This window comes from Pelodiscus sinensis, chromosome 21 (assembly GCF_049634645.1).
Source record: "Pelodiscus sinensis isolate JC-2024 chromosome 21, ASM4963464v1, whole genome shotgun sequence".
NCBI classification, from domain to species: Eukaryota; Metazoa; Chordata; order Testudines; family Trionychidae; genus Pelodiscus; species Pelodiscus sinensis.
Genome location: NC_134731.1, coordinates 27,221,183 through 27,239,110, shown reverse-complemented (window position 1 = coordinate 27,239,110; position 17,928 = coordinate 27,221,183). Strand labels below are relative to the sequence as shown.

At 52.0% G+C, this 17,928-nt stretch overlaps 1 protein-coding gene across 4 annotated transcripts in view; it reads right to left on the bottom strand.

Annotated features, from left to right (window-relative positions):
• The window catches only part of SH2B2 (SH2B adaptor protein 2), an 81,602-nt gene that overhangs the window by 5,270 nt on the left and 58,404 nt on the right, over positions 1 to 17,928 (bottom strand). For all 4 annotated transcript variants that reach the window (XM_075904411.1, XM_006114232.4, XM_075904410.1 and 1 more), the window contains exons 4-7: positions 16,610 to 16,701; positions 8,755 to 8,849; positions 6,370 to 6,555; positions 5,132 to 5,325 (exon numbers count right to left, since the gene is read on the bottom strand). In XM_075904411.1, coding sequence (XP_075760526.1) covers positions 5,132 to 5,325; positions 6,370 to 6,555; positions 8,755 to 8,849; positions 16,610 to 16,701 — 567 coding nt within the window. The remainder of the gene's footprint in view (positions 1 to 5,131; positions 5,326 to 6,369; positions 6,556 to 8,754; positions 8,850 to 16,609; positions 16,702 to 17,928) is intronic.

Here is a 17,928-nt window from a genome sequence, read left to right as displayed (position 1 = left end):
CAGCATCACCCGGGGAGAATGGACACCTCTTCACTAGAATGTGGATGCCTGCAAATTATTCCTATGGAGCCTCTCAGGCTGTCTGAGACTATGTCTACACAGCAGCGTTATTTCGGAATAAATGACCAGGGCTTGCTGAACCGCGGTGAGCCGTGCTGTCCGGCGACCTGCGCATGTGCAGATCGTTCTGTGCATGCGCAGATCGCCCAAACTTGGCTCTTCCGGGTTGTAATCTACTTGCCACGGGCGAGTAGATTACATAGTTTGTCGAGCCCTGTAAATGACGTTAATCTGAAATCACAGAATCATAGAACCATAGAGCTGGAAGAGACCTCAGGAGGTCATCAAGTCCAGCCCCCTGCTCTAGGCAGGACCAATCCCAACTAAATCAACCCGGCCAGGGCTTTGTCAAGCCGAGACTTAAACACCTCTAGTCCGCGTCTTCACAGCAAGCCGTTATTTCGACATAATGTCAAAATAATATCAAGTTTGAGGACTTCTTGCTCCCACTCCTGGAGTGTGTCTAGACTACATGGCTCCATCGATGGAGCCATGTAGATGAGTTTACTCAGCAAAGGGAAATGAAGCGGAGATTTAAATAATTGCTGCTTCATTTACATTAAAATGGCCTCCGCGCTGTGCTGATCAGCTGCTTGTTGGCACAGCGCGGGAGTCTAGATGGGCATCTACCGACCCCAGAACCCTTTGTCGTCAGATCCTTTATGCCTCGGCTGATTGGCACAGCGCGGTGGTCATTCTGATGTAAAGGAATCGCCGCTTCATTTCTCTTTGCCGAGTGAACTCATCTACATAGCTCTGTCGACGGAGCCATGTAGTCTAGACATACCCCTGTAGCCTTCATTGTACGAGGAGTATGGAACGTCAGAGGAAGAGTGCTCGACTTCCTGCTGTGTAGACGGTGCCAAAAGCCAAAATAAGCTATTTCGACTTGAGCTATGCAATTATTTCAGCTTTAGTCCGGCTTTGTAGACATGCCCTAAGTGTTTAGAGTGATCAATGCCAAGCAAAAACAGAACAAAAGGGAGTGATTTTAATCCAGTGATCTCAAAGCACTTTAGTAAGAGAGCTAAGTATCAGCCCAGTTTTGCAGAGGAGCTGCACAGAAAGGGGTTGAGTAACCTGCCTGTGGTTGCTCAGTGAGTCAGTGGCAGTGGAGAAATAGATTGCAGATCTCCAGAGGTGTCCCCTGATCTATGCACTAGATCCATGTTCTTCTGCTGGGATCCTTTCTCCCACAGGACAATTCAGCCATGTCAGCCTTTCACTGGGATGCAGGCTATCTGGCTGCTGATCCATGGCTGCGGCTATGTCTACATTGCTGCTTTTTAATCGGAAAAAGGTACGTAAATTGGTCCCTTTTTCTGATAGTTTTGTCGGAAAAGGCCTTTCCAAATTTTGGCCCGTCTCCACTGGGCCAAATATCAGAAAAAAACTCTTTCAGAAGAGCCCTTCTTCCTCATGGCACGAGGAAGACAGGGCTTCCAAAAGAGCAAGTCTGCTCTTCTGCAAAAGACATCGGAAGAGCAGACGCGATCCCTACTACAATGAGTGCGAGAAATCAAATCTTGTGAGACAGAATCACCTAATACAGAAGTGCTCAACCTTTCTTCATTCGTGGCTCTAGGAGCAAAAAAAAACCCAAAAAACAAACCCACGGGTTGCACTCTGCAGACCTAGTACATGCTTAATCTGGGGCACATGATTCATACTCTGCCTAAAAAGGGGTCTGCATTAGACACACAAAAAGCCAACCCGCCAGGCAAGAACAAACAGGCCTTATCTAAAAAGAAGAAGAAGGAAAAAAAATAAAAGCAGGCCTTGCTCTGATCTTTCTATTGTGACATTCCTGGCAGGCTGGTATGGGGACAGGGATCTGCCAACATTGTTTCTTTTCAAGCCTTCCTGCCTTTGCAGAGTACAAGCACGGTCAAACTTGCGAGATTTCCACTGCCCAGCTTGGCATTCGGAGTGGCCAGACTGAGAGACCTAGATGGCAGCAGCATTTCTTGCAGTAGGGGGCTAACTCCTTCTGGGGACTGAGCCCGGAGACTAAGCCATGAAGGCTACTGGCAGAGTGGGTAGTTTGGGGTCGCCCAGGGCAGTGTTTCTCTGCCTTTTTTTATCAAGTACCCCTTTTTCAACAAAACACAATTATAAGTGCCCCCCATACCTACAGTTTTCAGACACACATTTGTTTTCTACCATTGCAACACATTTGTTTAAACAACTTAACCGTAGCCGGGCGGGCGATGAAAATGTTGGGTGTAAAAGGTACAAAAATAATAAAGCGCTGGAAAGCTTAAAACAAACATTCAGTTTTCTCCAAATGTCAGCTGTGTTGATGTGTCCCGCAGACGTCTCTCGAGTGCCCCGAGGTACTTGTACCGCTGGTTGGGAAACACTGGCCTAGGGCATTTTACACCTTCTTCAGTAGAGCGGATCTGCCAGTGCCCCCTCTGGCAGCATCCTGAGCCAACACTTCCTCCTGCACTGTAATCCTGCAGGGCTGTTCTCCACGTACCCCCCACCCCCTCTGTCAAGTGGCTCATTCACTCTCCCCTAGCAGCACGGCTTCCCACGGGCTCCTTGGACGGCTCTAGCAGGCGAACATCCAGCTTCCTTCAGAGCCCCCTTTGTAAGGGGAGGGGGTGGCAGCCACAGCATCCTGGGAATTCCAGTTCTGGCAGCCATCTGACAACCCCTTCCTCGCTTTCAATCGGCTGCCAAATGTTCATATTGCTCTCTGGATACGTCTGCCCTGCAGCTACATGTGTAACATGCCCAGAAATACTGAGGTACAGCTTACAAGGGCACACCGAGGAGGTATCCGTGTACTAGCTTAGTTAGAGCTGCCCACTGAAGATAACCACAGTGCTGTGGGTGACAGGATGGGCCAATGGCCTGCATATGGGCCTAGGTCTTGGATGCGATGGTGTCAGAATGGCTAGCCCCTCCTGCTGCCTGCACTCCAAGGCTTGGCAGCCTGATCAAACTAAGCTAGTACACGTTTATCTACTCAATGTACCCTTGGTACTGGCTCGCAGATCAGTATTTCTGCATCTGTTAAAAGGTGTCAGTGTTCCACCCCAGAACTAGCTGCATTCCAGTGATGCTGTGCTGATCCCTGTTCATCTCATAGTTCTCCATCTTCTCTTCAGATACAAGGGTGCTGCTACCACTGAAAGTCAGGAGAGCTTTGTCTCGAGAGTCTGTGGGCAAGGCTGATGTGCAGTGTTACAGCTCGATACATGGGTGAGTCTATTCCTGACCCTGCCATTGGCCTGCTGGGGGACTTGAAGCAAGTCATCGCCCATCTTGTGCCTCAGTTTCCCCATCTGTAAGAAGGGGGCAATGATACTGACCTCCTCTGAAAAGTGCTTTGAGTGAGTGAGTGCTCTTCATAACAATGAAGAGAGTGAGATACTCGTACTAGTTTGTGGAGTGCTTCCTGTTCTGGTAACCATGCAGATCTCTGGATGAAAGGCCATGCACATGTTAGCTTTTTTCACTCCCCCTCATGGAGCACAACACTAAAATGATGGAGAATCACTGGGAGATGGATGGGATTTCTCTTCCCTTCCTGCCCTAGTTTGTTATGTGGCGGTGGCCATGTGTTTTAAACAGCTGCTATGTTCCTCTGCAGAGGTGGCGACATTTCAGCAACAGATGGAATGGATCCTTGGCCATCATCCTCGCATGAAAGATGGTTTCAAGGGCAGAGGGCAAGGGTCATTTGCATTTGGGGACCTCGGCAATCTCACCAAAGCCCCATCAATAATGACCCTGTGACGTAGGGGGGGTACCTTGCTGGTTGCTATGCTGGGCAGTGGGTTGTGAGTGACCTCCACTGGCTGCTGGACAGTCACTCACAACCCACTGCCCAGCATAGCAACCAGCAAGGTACCCCCCACTACGTCACAGTCCCTTCCAAGCATCTTTTCAGAAGTCAGCAGAATATCTTACTTCAGAGCCCCGCAGTAATCAGACAAGCTCCCTGACAAAGCTCCCTGTCCCATTCCCTGCCTGCTACATGTCACTGAGACGTGGAAGACAAACGGGAGAACTAGCGAGTATTAGTGTGTGTAAGGGTTAAATGTCTTGGAAAATGCGACCATGGTAATGGGGCACAGCACAGGCAGACCCTGCTTCTATAGATTTACAGGCTAGTTTTGATTCCTCCTCCTTGCTCAGGATAGAGGAGCATGCAGCTGTACCCAAGATGTAACTTTGTAATGCCTCTGTGTTAACAATGCTCTCTTCCTTGTGCCTTTATCTGCCCTGACATATACATTCAGGGTCACATCGCCTGTATCCTTTGCAAGTTGCTGATTCACAGAGTTTTGTGGTGTGAGACCTGCCTACATCAGCTAAAAGCTGTAAACAGTAAACGGATGGGTGAAATTATATTAATCACTGAGACTATGTCTAGACTGCGGGCTTTTTTCGGAAAAACCTTTTTTCGGAAGTCATCTTCCGAAAAAACTTCCGAAAGAGAGCATCCACACAACAAAAGCGCATTGAAAAAGTGATCGAAAGATAGCGTCCACACTGAACGGACGCTATCTCGCATTTAAGCTGTGATTACTATGGACGGAGTGGCTATCAGGGCACCTGTGCTTTTTCCTCTTCTTCCGAAAGAACTCCCTCTTCCCTGTCAGAGCTCTTTCAGAAAAAGGCTTCGTTCTCGTAGAAAGAGAATTACCAATGCCGGAAAAACTCCTCTGTTCTTTCGGTTTACTTTCAGAAGAACGCGACTGCAGTGTGGACGTAACTCAGGTTTTGTCGGAAAAACGGCTGTTTTTCCGACAAAACTCTGTAGTGTAGACATACTCGTAGTTGTAATTAAGCATTATGGGGCATTCACATTACTAAAGTAGGTCTTAAAGGGTCAGGCAATTGACAGATGTATTTATGTACTAACTAAGCTAACAAGGTGGAACTTGGGGTTCATTTGTTGCTCACTCGCATCCCAGGCAAGCCAGACCCAAGACATACTCAAAGACCAGTGAGAAAGGTGCCCTGTTATTCCATCCACCTCTAGGCCAGCCTGTTCTCTTCTAACAGTGAGTTTTAAAACCAGCGGAATCATCCGCATCACAATGACACTTGCCTTTGCTTTCCCCTGGAAGTTAAACGTCAGCACGTATTCGCCTGGTCGAGTTTCACTCTGCCGAATGACAAATAGACCGTGACTCCTGGTCCCACCAAAGAGCACCAGCTGGGCAGCTTTGATCCGTGACAGCGTCCCGTGGAACCAGGGGAAATCTGAGAGGTTGATCTCCACGTCTGCCTCGCTCTCCTCCCCTGGCACAGTTGGGAAGGGGTAAAAGAAAGGCCGTTTAGAGAGTAAAATGCATGTTCGTCTTTAGCAAGGGATGGCGGCAGCAGGGAGTAGGCTGCAGGGCTCTGGTAGAAGTTCTGGCGATTCCAGCCGGCAGCGGGACCAAGGTGTTATGCTACACATGCTGGGAAGATGAGGTCTGAATCGAACACAGAGGAGCGTGTATGTCTGAAATGCGCCCCTGTGTAGCTATGCAGACTGGCTTCTGGGTGGCTGAGCTACTCTACTCAATGGAGGAGTGGCCGGGCAAGGCAGAAAAATGTTTGATGGGTAGCAAAGGCAGGTTAGGAAGGAGAGTTTGTAGACAGGTCGCACCTCTATGAACTGGGGATCTCTGGCCCGGCAACATCCATGGGCCAGCAGAGCCCCGGGGCAGGAGAGCCAGTTCCTGGGAGCCCCATGCATGGCAAGGCTGGTGGTAGAGGGGCTGGAACCGTGGCAACCCAGTGGCAGCAGGGAAGCCAGGGTTGGGGCAACCCAGCTGGGACCGGGGCAGCCTGACCGGGGCTGCATGCCAGCCTGACAGTGGGGCAGAGCCGCAGCAGTCCAGCAGGGGAAGCCGGCTGGGGCCAGGGCCGCTGAGCTAGGGCTGAGGCAGCCTGGCTGGGACCAGGACAACTTGGCCAGTGCCACATGCAAGGTAGAATTGGGTGCACTCATCCCTTCCTGCCTGCATATCCAGCCCACCATCACCACCTCTTCCTCCCCAGCTTTATTCCTGAGTCCATCATCCCAAGGACATCCACCCCACAAATCGGCCCCTCCCCGAACACCTGTCCCTGTTAACATCCCTTTCTTTAATCCCCCCCTTTGGCCCTGCCTCCTCACATCTTCCTCCTTAGTCAGAACGCGGAAGTTCTGCTTGGTGCTTGCTCAAGAAAAACCCACATTTCATTTCAATGGGATTTCCCCCTTTTCTTTTAGCAAGTGTGTCACATGAAGCAAGTCAGCTGGAAGGTGGCTAACCTGGCTCCTGCCCCCCAACCCTCTTGGAGCCCTGCAGGTACCTGCTAAATGACTGCTGAGGGTTGGCGACTCTAGAGTCTGCAGGAAGTTTTCCAGTGGCACATGGGCCAGATGTTCCCCAGAGGAGTCCCTGGCCCGGCCATGAGGGGCTGAGATGACAGTGGCAGCAGCTGGGGCGGCCGGGTGGCTGGCGAGCACGGCACATCGGTCAGGAGTCCTGTGCACGCCTGAAAGGAATGCAGACATCAATGGACGAAAGCTCAAACCACAGGGCCGGCCCTGGACCCACAGGATCAGTGCGACCCCCGCAGCTTTGGTCTCTTCCCTTTGAGGGGCCAAGCCCCCCCACTTCAGGGTAAGCCACACAGCCTCCCAAGAGTGACCCTCGGGGGCTCCCGCACTCCTGCTTCACACACCGCGAGTGTAGCTCAGCAAGTCCATCCGAGAGCCACACCTGGTTGAGACGTGCCCACCCCTTGGGGTGTATCTACCTCACCAGTATTTACAGGGACTCTCAGGCAGTGTTGTCAAAACAGGCGGATTTCTTAGCCACCTGGACCGCAGTGGAGAAAGTTCCTCACCGAGGACTGATGAAAGCACAGCACGGCCTGGCTAGCCCAGAGCCCCAGCCCAGCTGTCCTCAAACTCCATTTTCCCGCTCTGCCTCATTCAGGCTCTGTCTACACTGCAGGTATTTGTCAGCAGAGAGTATGCTAATGAAGTGCTCATTAGCGTTTGTCACGCTGTCATTTGCATATTCTCTGCTGATGCTTTTTGCACAAGAGGTTTTGCGCCAAAACAAGCAGTGTAAATGGGTCCGTTTTGCGCACATAATACCCTTTTGCACAAGACCCTATATGCCTCCTGAGGCAAAAGGAATCTTGCACAAAAGGGTTTTTTTGCAGAAAACGGACCCGTCTACACTGCTTGTTTTTGCGCAAACACCTCTTGTGCAAAAAGCATTGGCAAAGAATATGTAAATGATAGTGCAACAAATGCTAATGAGCACTTCATTAGCATACTCTCTGCTGACAAAAACCTGCAGCGTAGACATAGCCTCAGCCTGCCCTCCTTAGCCCATTCCCGTGTGAGAGCCCCCAGGTTCCTCAGGAGCCAACAGTGTACCCCCCACTTCACACCTTCCAGCCCTTTGACCTCAGGTCGGGGTCTGTGCTCAGCTTCCTGGCTAAGAGGTGGGGGCGCTCCATCTCCCTCTGGGTCACTGCTTCCCTAGGTGCGTTTTCCACTGAGACAGGGTTGACCAGTGCCAGGGTGCTGGCTTCAGCCAGTCCCCACCCACACCCCTCTTAGCCTCAGAGCCAACTTAGTCCTCCCTCCTGCCCCCACTCAGTAGCCATACAAAACTTCCAGGGACCGAACAGGGTGTTACAAGGAGCAGGGAGATAAATTATTCTCCTTAAGCTCTGAGGCTAGGACAAGAAGCAATGGAATTACACTGCAGCAAGGGAGCTTTAGGTGGTTAAGCGCTGGAATACATTGTTTAGGGAGGTTGTGGGATCTCCATCACTGGAGATTTTTAAGAGCAGGTTAGACAGACGTTTTTCAGGGATGGTCCAGATAATGCTTGGTCCTGCCGTGGGGGCAGGGGACTGGCCTTGATGACCTCTTAAGGTCCCTTCCAATTCTATGATTCTTTATAGGGGAAACTGAGGCAAACAGAGGCTTACAAATATTACAAGTGCTCAGCACCATGTTCAGTACTAAATGACTAGGTGCATTATCCTCTATGTGCTCTGCTCCTATTAGAGAGGAAGGAAGATCATCTGCTGATTTAGCATGTCAGGTTAGTTAGTGCCAGACTGGTCCCCGGAGAGACTGCAGTTTTCCATTGATCAGAGAATGGGTCCAGACAACGAGAACCACTTTACCCCTTCCCTACACCTCCCTGCCAACCTGTTCCTACCCTGCCCCGGAAGGCTCCCTAGAAGTGAGAGAGATCGTTCAGGCTCCAACGGGCCGTTCTGCGGTGACTAGTGACAACGGTGCTGTGAGGTTCCCGTGGGAGTGGGAAGGGCTCGTCCGATGCTCAGCAGAGCGCAGAGAGCCAGAGGTACCCCCCTCCCGTGCAGTTCTCAATCCCCTTGCCCTCCATTTCTATAGGGAGAGGCAGGACGAGGAGTCTACTGGGGCCAGGCTAGGATCGGCTGCTGGCAACCGAGCCCAAGAAAGAAGGGGATTTTAGTGGAATCAGAAGGGCTGGATGTTTGGCCTGCATCCCTGGCCTGTCAGATCAGCGCGGCTGCATCCTGGATGAGAACAGCTCCCGAAGGGGTGGGGAGTCGTGCCCACATTTTGCGATCTTTCTATGGTCTGCTGCGTTGTCACCCTGGAACCCAGCCTAACTCCCCACGAGGCCCCACCTCCGAACCCAGCATTGCTGGGGATCGCCTCTGTTTGTCCCTTACCATCAGCCAGAAATTCGCAGCTGCAGGAGGGCACCCTGCCTGGCAGGCAGGCTCCCTGCACACAGGAGGAAAGTTCAATGTCATCTCCGCTGTCCCTGCGAGGAAAGAAACAGAGCAAACCAGGCCATCACTCTCTGAGGGCACCTGCCTCGCCGGGAGGGAGTGGGGAAAGAATTTCCACTCTGAGGTGGGAAATGGAACCCATTTGGCTGGGCAAGTTCTAGCTCCAGGCACTCAGTTGGCTGCGCTCAGAAAGGAGTGGATCACATTTCTAGTTCCTGGAGGACCAGCAGAATTCACACGAGCTCTCTGCAGTATCAATAGGCCTCCCGGGGAAGCGTGGGGCATTGGGATGGACCTCAGGTATTAAAAAACACAGACAGAATTGCAGGCCCACGCTGCCAAATCACCCAAGCATCCAGGATATGTTGGCCCTAATGCAAAGCACAGAAGAAGGGCACGGAGATGGGGCTTGCTAAAAGTCTGCTAGCCAATGTTTTTTGATGAAAAACTGGGGGTGGGGAGGTTGGACTAAAACATTTTTTTTTTGGGGGGCAAAAAAAGTTCCTGCAGAAGCTTTCATTTTTCCCAGTCAAAATACTTTGGACACAATCTTTCCATTTTTTGCCCAAATCTTTCAGTTTGCAGTGAAAGGCTTCGAAAATGCCAACGAAAACAAGGGGGTTTTTTTGTTTGGTTTTTTCCCAGTGGAGAAAAAAGAATTTGGACCAACTGTGCACAAAGCACGTCTCTGAAGGAGGCTCAGACCGAGGCTCCAGGACAGAGGAGCTGATGCAGAGAAAACCCTGGACGTTCTGGGTATCAGTTTCTCACGGGGCCCATTGCTCCTTCTCGCCCATCTTCCTACCTACTGCTCACTCCTGGCCAGCACAGTCCACTCCCACCTTCTCCCTGTATGCCCCACTTCCGTCCCCTGCCATCTGCCTTGCTTCACAGGTCTAGGCTAGAGCCCTCCCTCTCCACTCCCAGATGCAAGGTGGCCCTTGGCTGCAGCTCCTCTTCCCCTTGTTCTGCCTGTCCTTTTGCTAGGCGCTCTGAACTCCCCAGCTGTTTGTCGCACGGCTCCCTGCACAGCTTTGGCCTTCCTGGTACAAACCTCAGCTCTCCAGTGCTCATCCCCACGCAAATACTGGGGCTGCCCTGCCACCAGCATGGGGGCCAAATGAAACTACTGATCCCAGCTTTGCCGGACGGCTGCTGCAGCTTGCTTGCCAGGCACAGCGGTGCTCGCCCAGCGATGGTGGTGACTCGGAGGCCATTTGGGTTGGAAGCTGAATTCAGAGAGAGCATCGGGGACCGAACGGGTGGGGGCAGGCAGGGGAAGGAGGGCAGGTGGGAGAGATGACGCCAGGCCAACCCCAGAGATGGAAGACACTCCTCTGGAGATGGGGGAGCCAATGTTCAGCATCAGGGTGTGGAGTGGGAGCAAGACAGGGCTGGCGGACAGGGAGACACGGACTCTAGGGGTGGCAGCAGCAGCCAATCCAATAGAGGCACAGCAGACCAATTAACCCCGCACCGTGTGGGAGCAGTGTGCGCATCTCGGACTCCCCCCGTCAGTCCCAGCCAGGCCCATCTCTTTATTCTGTCGCCACTGTAATGCCAAAAGCCACGTTCTCTTGAAATCCTATTTCTAGCTCAGATGCTCCCGATTGCCCCATAGCGGTGGGGTGCACCCCAGTCTCCGTTAGTGCTGGAGCAACAGCCTGCAGCTTAACCAGGACACGTGCTAGCAGGCAGCACAGGAAGTGGTTTGTGTTCCCGGTAATGGTTTGGCAGGGAGCTGCTGAATTATTTAGTGACCAGCGAAAGAATCAGCAGTCAGAGTCACTCAACTGCAACCCTTAAAAAAAACCCAACAACTCTGCAGAACGTGAGTTGACAGGGCATTGACGAGAAGGTTTCCGGTTCTGACTCTTGGCAAAAGGATCAAGCACCACCCACACAAGATGAATGACAATTCACTCTCAGGGCCAGCCAGGTGTGTTAAATATCCCAGAGAGCTCTATAAACCTGGCTCCTGATGCTACAAATACTTAGGCCCATGATTAGCTTCGGGGTCATGCAGGGTCCCTTGGAGGGCAGCAGGATGGGAAGTTAAGCACATGCATGCAGGATACTGGATCAGGGCCCTTTCTCCTGCAAGGGAGGCAAAGTATTTACCCCCCATAGGCAAATGGGGAGGCAGGAGTGGCTGTCCAATTGTTTACCTGTAGCCACAGAGCATGGCAGTGGCCGAGCCAGGGGTCCTGGCTCCTATCCCTTGGCTTATGCCCTGAACACCACACTTTGCAAGCTGCAGGGCAGTGTACTAACGTGTCCCTCTAGACTCCAGACCAGCCCTTGAACACCCACCCCCTTGGCATGAACTCTCCTGTCCTGTGGGCTGGGCTCTCTCAGCCGGAGGCTCCTGAACATCCTCGCTAGGGAAGCAGAACATGTACAATGGGCTCCCAAGGCAATGACTCAATAAGAAACAAAAGACTCCTCCTTCCACAGTTCTTCCCTTCACAACCGAGCCACCAGGGGATCCCCCCCAGCGAACAGCTTCGAATTCCAGACGTGCTTGGAATGAGAATGGAGCCTTATGCTGCGGAAAGGCAGCTAACGCCAAAGCAAATAAGTCTAGTGGCCACTGTGAGATGTTTGTTAAGGTGTTGGCACCTTTTCCATGATCGCTTGAGTCTATCCTTTTTCCCCCCCTTTAAATCCTCGGGTGCATTTACGCTGCAGGGCTTAACTCGAAATAAGCGACGCAAACTGAGCTACGTCAATTGTGCAGCTTACTTCAAAATAGCTTAGTTCAAAATACGGAGCGACTACTCACACTTATTTAGAAATAGAGCGCTCTTCCGCCGACTTCCCTTACTCCTTGTACAGTGAGGCTTACGGGAGTCGGAGTAAGAAGTCCTCCAGCTTGACAGTATTTACACATTTAGAAATAACTGCCTGCTGTGTAGATGCCGACTAAGTTATTTCGAAATAACGCTAGTTATGCCGAAATAATGTTGCGCTGTAGATGTGCCCTCAGTGATATTAAGACAATAGCTTCCATTTCTACAGCGTTTCCAACCTGACGGACACCATGCCACGCTGGGTGTAGGCTGCTCACGCAGGAATCACCGCCTGCCAGGGAAACCCAACCATCTCTGAGGTAGAAGGCAGCAGCTGTCTAAACAGTGGCACACCACCACAGCACGAGAGGATGTGAAGACAGAGGCTGTATCCAGTTGTAATGGCAGGAAGAACTGACTGTAACATGGTGGTGAGCGTGTGCAAAACATCCAGGATTCCAGACACCGATACCTCCCGCTTACGTGATGGCCACCATATCGGCTGACACACAGGATCTCCCCTGGGGCCTACCGAGCTACAAACAGGAGCTGCTCAGGCTGGAGAGCCAGACCTCTGGAGCTGGTGACAGGGAGGGACTCAGGGACTCGGCTCCTGGAAGCACTCACATTGCAGGCGGGAAGGGACTCATCCTCTGCGGCTCTCAGGACAGAGGGGGACGCCCCCCACCCGCTAAGCAATGGGCCACACAAGCACTGGGAGAGCAGGCGGAGTGGGAGGGGCCTTGTTTTGCTACAGGTTGAACCTCTGTGGTCCAGGACTCTCTGATACGGCCGGATCACGGCTGTTGCTGGTTTAAGAGAGTCCCAGTGGCAGAGCTTGTCGGCAGCTGGGAGCGGAGCTAACAGGGCACCAAAGCCCACCAAAGCTGAGGGTAGGGTGGCCAGGTGTCTGGTATTGCCCCGCACAGTTCGGTATTTGCAGCCTCTGTTCGGTGAAAAAAACCAGAAAATACCGGACATGTAGAATATAAACTGTCCAGTATTTTCTGTTTTTCTTGGACGGAAGGCCACTTCAGACATCCTTCCCCTGCCGCATCTAGTGGAGGGAAGCGTGGGGATTTAAAAGTGCAGTGACTCTTTTTTGTGCCGTTTTTCCCCTTTTCTTTTTGCTCAACCACAGGAGCAAAGAACTGATCTTGGAGTAAATGTAACCTACTCCCAGCTCTCCGCAAAGCTGTACTGGGATGGCAGCAAGCATAGGGATCTCCAGGAGCGAGGGCAGGATAAACAAGCCAGCTTCACAACCCCTCTCAGGCCAGGTCTATACCCAGGGAGAAAGTTGACCTCAGATACACAACTCTAGCTACGAGAATAACATAGCTGGAGTTGATGTACCTTAGGTCGAACTTCTGTGGCGTCCCCGCTGTGGGAGGTCAACAGGAGAAACTCTTTCATTGGCTTCCCTTACTCCTCGCAACACAAGGGCACCATCAGCAGTTGATTTAGCAGGTCCTAACTAGACACACCAAATCGAACCCTGGGAGATGGATCTCTGCAGTGTGATCTCTGGAGAAGTGGAGACAGGCCTCTCTGGTTCATCTGGGAGAAGACAGATGAGATACAGGGAGCTGCAACTTTCATTCTATGGTTTGCAGCTTACTTCAAAATAGCTTAGTTCAAAATAGGGAGCGTCTACCCAGCACTTATTTTGAAATAGAGCGCTCTTCCGCCGACTTCCCTTACTCCTTGTACAGTGAGGCTTACGGGAGTCGGAGTAAGACTCTGGTGTGGAGCCCTGAACATCATATAAATTGCCACATGCTCAACTTGGGGGATTGATTTTCAGCAGGGGTCCCTACACAGAAGCCTCCACCCTCCATTGTCTCTGTCCAGACAGAGCTCCTGCTGCGAGGCTGCCAACGTCCAAATGCCACAGGCAGGAGAACTGAATTGTTGGAAGCTGAGCCGATGTGAGAGGTCTGGTCTAAACGTTCACCTTGCAGACTAGGACCTTAGCCTTAGTCATGCCCATTCCTAACTAGTCAGTTGGGATCTCCCCTGTCCCACTAATGCTGAGCAACAGAGGCCCCAGGACAGCTCCCTGAAGCACCGCCTTCTAGGCAGAGTCAAAACCCGCAGGGAGCCATGGGAATGACTGTCTAAAAGATTCCCCTTAGGCGAGTTCTGTACGGGCCTTACGATGAATCCGGTGATCAATGCAGAAAAACCCCACTGGAAATCCATGCAGAACCCAACCCGAGCGGTTAGGGGGCTATCTGATGACTGCATGAGGGGGAGGCTGTGCACCCCAAAACTAACTCTGGGGAATGAGTTTGTATCTGCGGGCTCTCTTGTTCGATCCCATGCCCACGTAGCCCTTGCACTTTTGGGGAGTCCAGGAGGGGCCTATAACGCAGAGCAGGATACGCCAGATCACAAAGAAGAGCATGGTTAGGTGTGAAATCGAGTCACCCCCAGACTGTCATGTGAGGGACCTTCACAAAGCAGAGTAATGTACTGGGACGGGGTGGCCAACCCACAGCTCACAGGCCACATGTGGCCTTTTGCTCAAAGGAATGCTACTCATAGGGTTATGGCTCGTTCAGAGCCACGCGCCCAGACTGCTCACGTCGCTCTGCGCACGTGCCCCAGCACCTGGAGGGAGAAGCGCATGGCTGCGGCGGCAGCTTCGATGAGACCCAGGCATTGGGTTAGAGCAGGGGGTGGGCTGGGGGTGCCTGGCTCTGAAGGAGGGGTGGGTTAGATCAGGAAGGCTGGAGGTGCCTGGCTCTGGGGGAGGGATGGATGCACTGGGGGAGCTGAAGCACCTTAAGCTCAACATCTTCATGGATGCAGAATAAGGCAGCCAACACAGATGTCATATTTAAATTCCAGGGCAAAAAAAGAATCAGCCTGTACCTGGTGTACACTGTGTTTCTTTAAAGAACAGTTGAATTTTAAAAAACTCCCAAGACATAATAGGGCCGCAGTGTTCAATTTAAAATACATGGTGGGGATGCTTGTTTTTCACGTGAGAGAATATTACGGTATTTTCAAAGGTTTTTTTTTTAATTTGATGTTTGTTCCTTGTCAAGTTCTCTGAAGATCTATGGATAAGTGACCATAGATATATGAAAAAATATAAAATATGTGGCTCTTTCCACTGTAACCACAGCTATTTTGGCTCTTAGTCTCTAAGGGTACGTCTAGAGGCATGTAGATTAGGCTACCGGACATAGTAAAATGAAGCGGCGATTTAAATAATCGCCGCTTCATTTAAATTTACATGGCTGCCGCGCTGAGCCGACAAACAGCTGGTCAGTCTGGACGCTCCCCTGCCGACATCAAAGGTATTTGTCAACCGCCCAGGTAAACCTCATCCCAGGAGGCATACCTGGGTGGCCGGCAAATACCTTTGATGTCGGCAGGGGAGCGTCCAGACTGACCAGCTGTTTGTCGGCTCAGCGCGGCAGCCATGTAAATTTAAATGAAGCGGCAATTATTTAAATCGCCGCTTCATTTTACTATGTCTGGTAGCCTAATCTACATGCCTCTGTTGCCAGAGGCATGTAGTCTAGACGTACCCTAAGGGTGTGTCTAAACTCTGAGGACAGAGGGATGTAGATTAGGCACATCACTATTGCAGATGAAGCGGGGATTTAAATATCCCGTGCTTCATTTGAATAAAAATGGCCACCGCTTTTTGCTGCCGTGGCACTTTGCCGGCAAAAAGCGGCAGTCTAGACAGGGATTGGTCGACAAGGAAAGCCTTTTCCGACTGATCCTGTACACCTCGTTGCACGAGGCATAAGGGATCAGTCAGAAAAGGCTTTCTTTGTCGACCGATCCCCATCTAGACTGCCGCTTTTTGCCGGCAAAGTGCTTCATTGTCATCTGCAAAAAGCGGCGGCCATTTCTATTCAAATGAAGCCCGGGTATTTAAATCCCTGCTTCATTTGCAATAGCAATGTGCCTAATCTACAACCCTCTGTCAGTTTAGACACACCCTAACTCAGTGGTCCCCAACACGGTGACTGTGGGCGCCATGGTGCCCGCAGGGCCATTTGTGTGCGCCCGCCAAGTGCTCGGGGCTGGCCTGGCCCCAGGCACGTGGCACATGCATGGTGCTGGAGCCAGCCCGGGCGCATGGTGCACGGTGAGCGCTTGCCCCGGGAACGTCGTGAATTAGCTGCCCGCGCTCTGGGCGTGCGGCACGTGGGGGGGGGGGGGGGCCGGCCCCAGGCGCGCAGTGCTTGGGCGGGGAGAGGGGGCGGCTCCGGGCGTGCGGCACTTGGGGGTGGAGGGGCGCTGGCCCCGGGCGCATGGCTATGGGGGGAGCCCCGCCCCCAGGCGCCCAAGTGTCCCCGCCCTCTGGCGCCCAGCAGGCGAACGGCCACGCCCCCTGGCGCCCGGCAGCCTCAGATGGTTGGGGACCACTGCCCTAACTGGTTGGCCACCCCTGCACTGGGATATCACAGCCACAGGGAGTAAACGTAACCTGGCCCCACTCTCTGCGGAGCTGTCCTGGAATGGCAGCACCTAGAGCAGGAGACAGGACAGGCGCCTGAGGCGGCTATTCCCAACCCTTCCGTATGGATCCTGCAAAGCAGGGGCACGAGATGCCAGTAGGACTGGACTATCCCATTAGTCCGTTCTGGGGAGCAGGGATGGATGGGCTGCAATCCAATTTGCTCAGCGTCATTCCCCGGAGCCCCAGCAGAGCAGGAGCTACACCGCTCTTAGCCGCCTGCTCCGGAAATGGACCTAGGCAGCTGAGCCGTCTTTGCAACGGATGGATCCTCCTGGCATGACTGGGAGGTAAAGCCGTGCTGTCATCCCCATGTCATCACGAAGGGGGAGCTGAGGTACCCGGGGACTAAAGGACTTTCTCCAGGTCTCACAGTGTGTGTGGCAGAGCAGCGACTAACTCTGGCTCTCGCCAGCTCAGGCAGTGCTCAAACCACTGGATAAGCCTTCCTCTTCGGAGAGAGAGAGGTGCGGTCTGTAACAGGGAGGCAGCTTCCTCCAGGGAGCCTTACCCAGGGTCTATGCAGTCCTGGATATCCGCCACCCAGGAGTGTTTCTGGAGGGAGTCGATGGTTTCCAGGATATACTCAGCACCATTCTCCACCTAGATGGGCAGCAAAGGGTGGGGGGAAAAAGATGCTGTCAATTAATAATTCCTTCATCTGTTTGAAATACACTCTTCCTCTCTTTGTCCCCCGCCACAGAGATGCGAAAGCAGGGAGAAAATCAACGACATAGCCCTTGTTTAACAATCAGATTGGACTGCGGAGTTACGTAAGCCCTGGTCTACGCTACAGAGTTATTTCGATATAACAAGAGGAGCAGCCACACTATCAAACCCGTTATTTCAAAATAACAATTCCTGCTTTCCAGGAGGAATAACGCTTATTCTGAAATAGTGGTAGCATGGGTGCTCCACTGCTGCTATTTTGAAATAAGGGTACGTCTACACTAGCCCCCTAGATCAATCTAGGGACGCTAATGAGGGCGACCGGAATTGCAAATCAAGCCCGGGATTTAAATATCCCGTGATTTATTTGCATGTTCCCGGCCGGTCACCATTTTAGAAACTGACTACAGGATTCCGGAATAAAGCCCTAAATTGAATTAGGTGGTATTCCTCATGGAATGAGATTTACCAGCTAATTCAATTTAGAGGCTTTATTCCGGAATCCCATTTCACTGCCACGTGTAAGCGGGCAGTTACTTCGGGCTAGTCAATTTCTAAAATGGTGACCGGCCGGGAACATGCAAATCAAACACGGGATATTTAAATCCCGGGCTTGATTTGCAATTCCGGTCGCCCGCATTAGCCTCCCTAGATCAATCTAGGGGGCTAATGTAGCTGTACCCTAACTCCTCCCCAGAGTCATTCAAAGTAATTAGTCCCCAGGGCTTCCTGGGGCTCTAAGTTGAGGTAGCACGTCTACATTAAGGGAACCGGCCTCGGACTCATTTCAAGGTTTCCCCACAGTGTGGACGCGCTATTTTGAAAGTTATTTTGGGAGTTATTATTTCGAAATAATTCCTACTGTAGATATGCCCTAAGTGCTGGTATCACACTTTCACCCACCACTGTAATGCAGCCACCTCTCTGGCACATGCAGCAGCTGTTAAATACCTCATGGCACATCAGTTCAAAATGGGACATGAAAGAGCACACCCTGTCCTAACGAGGAATTCTGAGGCGTTTGACCATAACGACCTATGCTGGGACTGCACCAGAACGTGGGGGCAAACATTCCTACTTCTGTGAAATGTGCTGTGGGATTGGCAATGGTCCCAAGAGCCAGGACTTCAGTGTAAAGGCAGGAACACTAGCTCCACACTG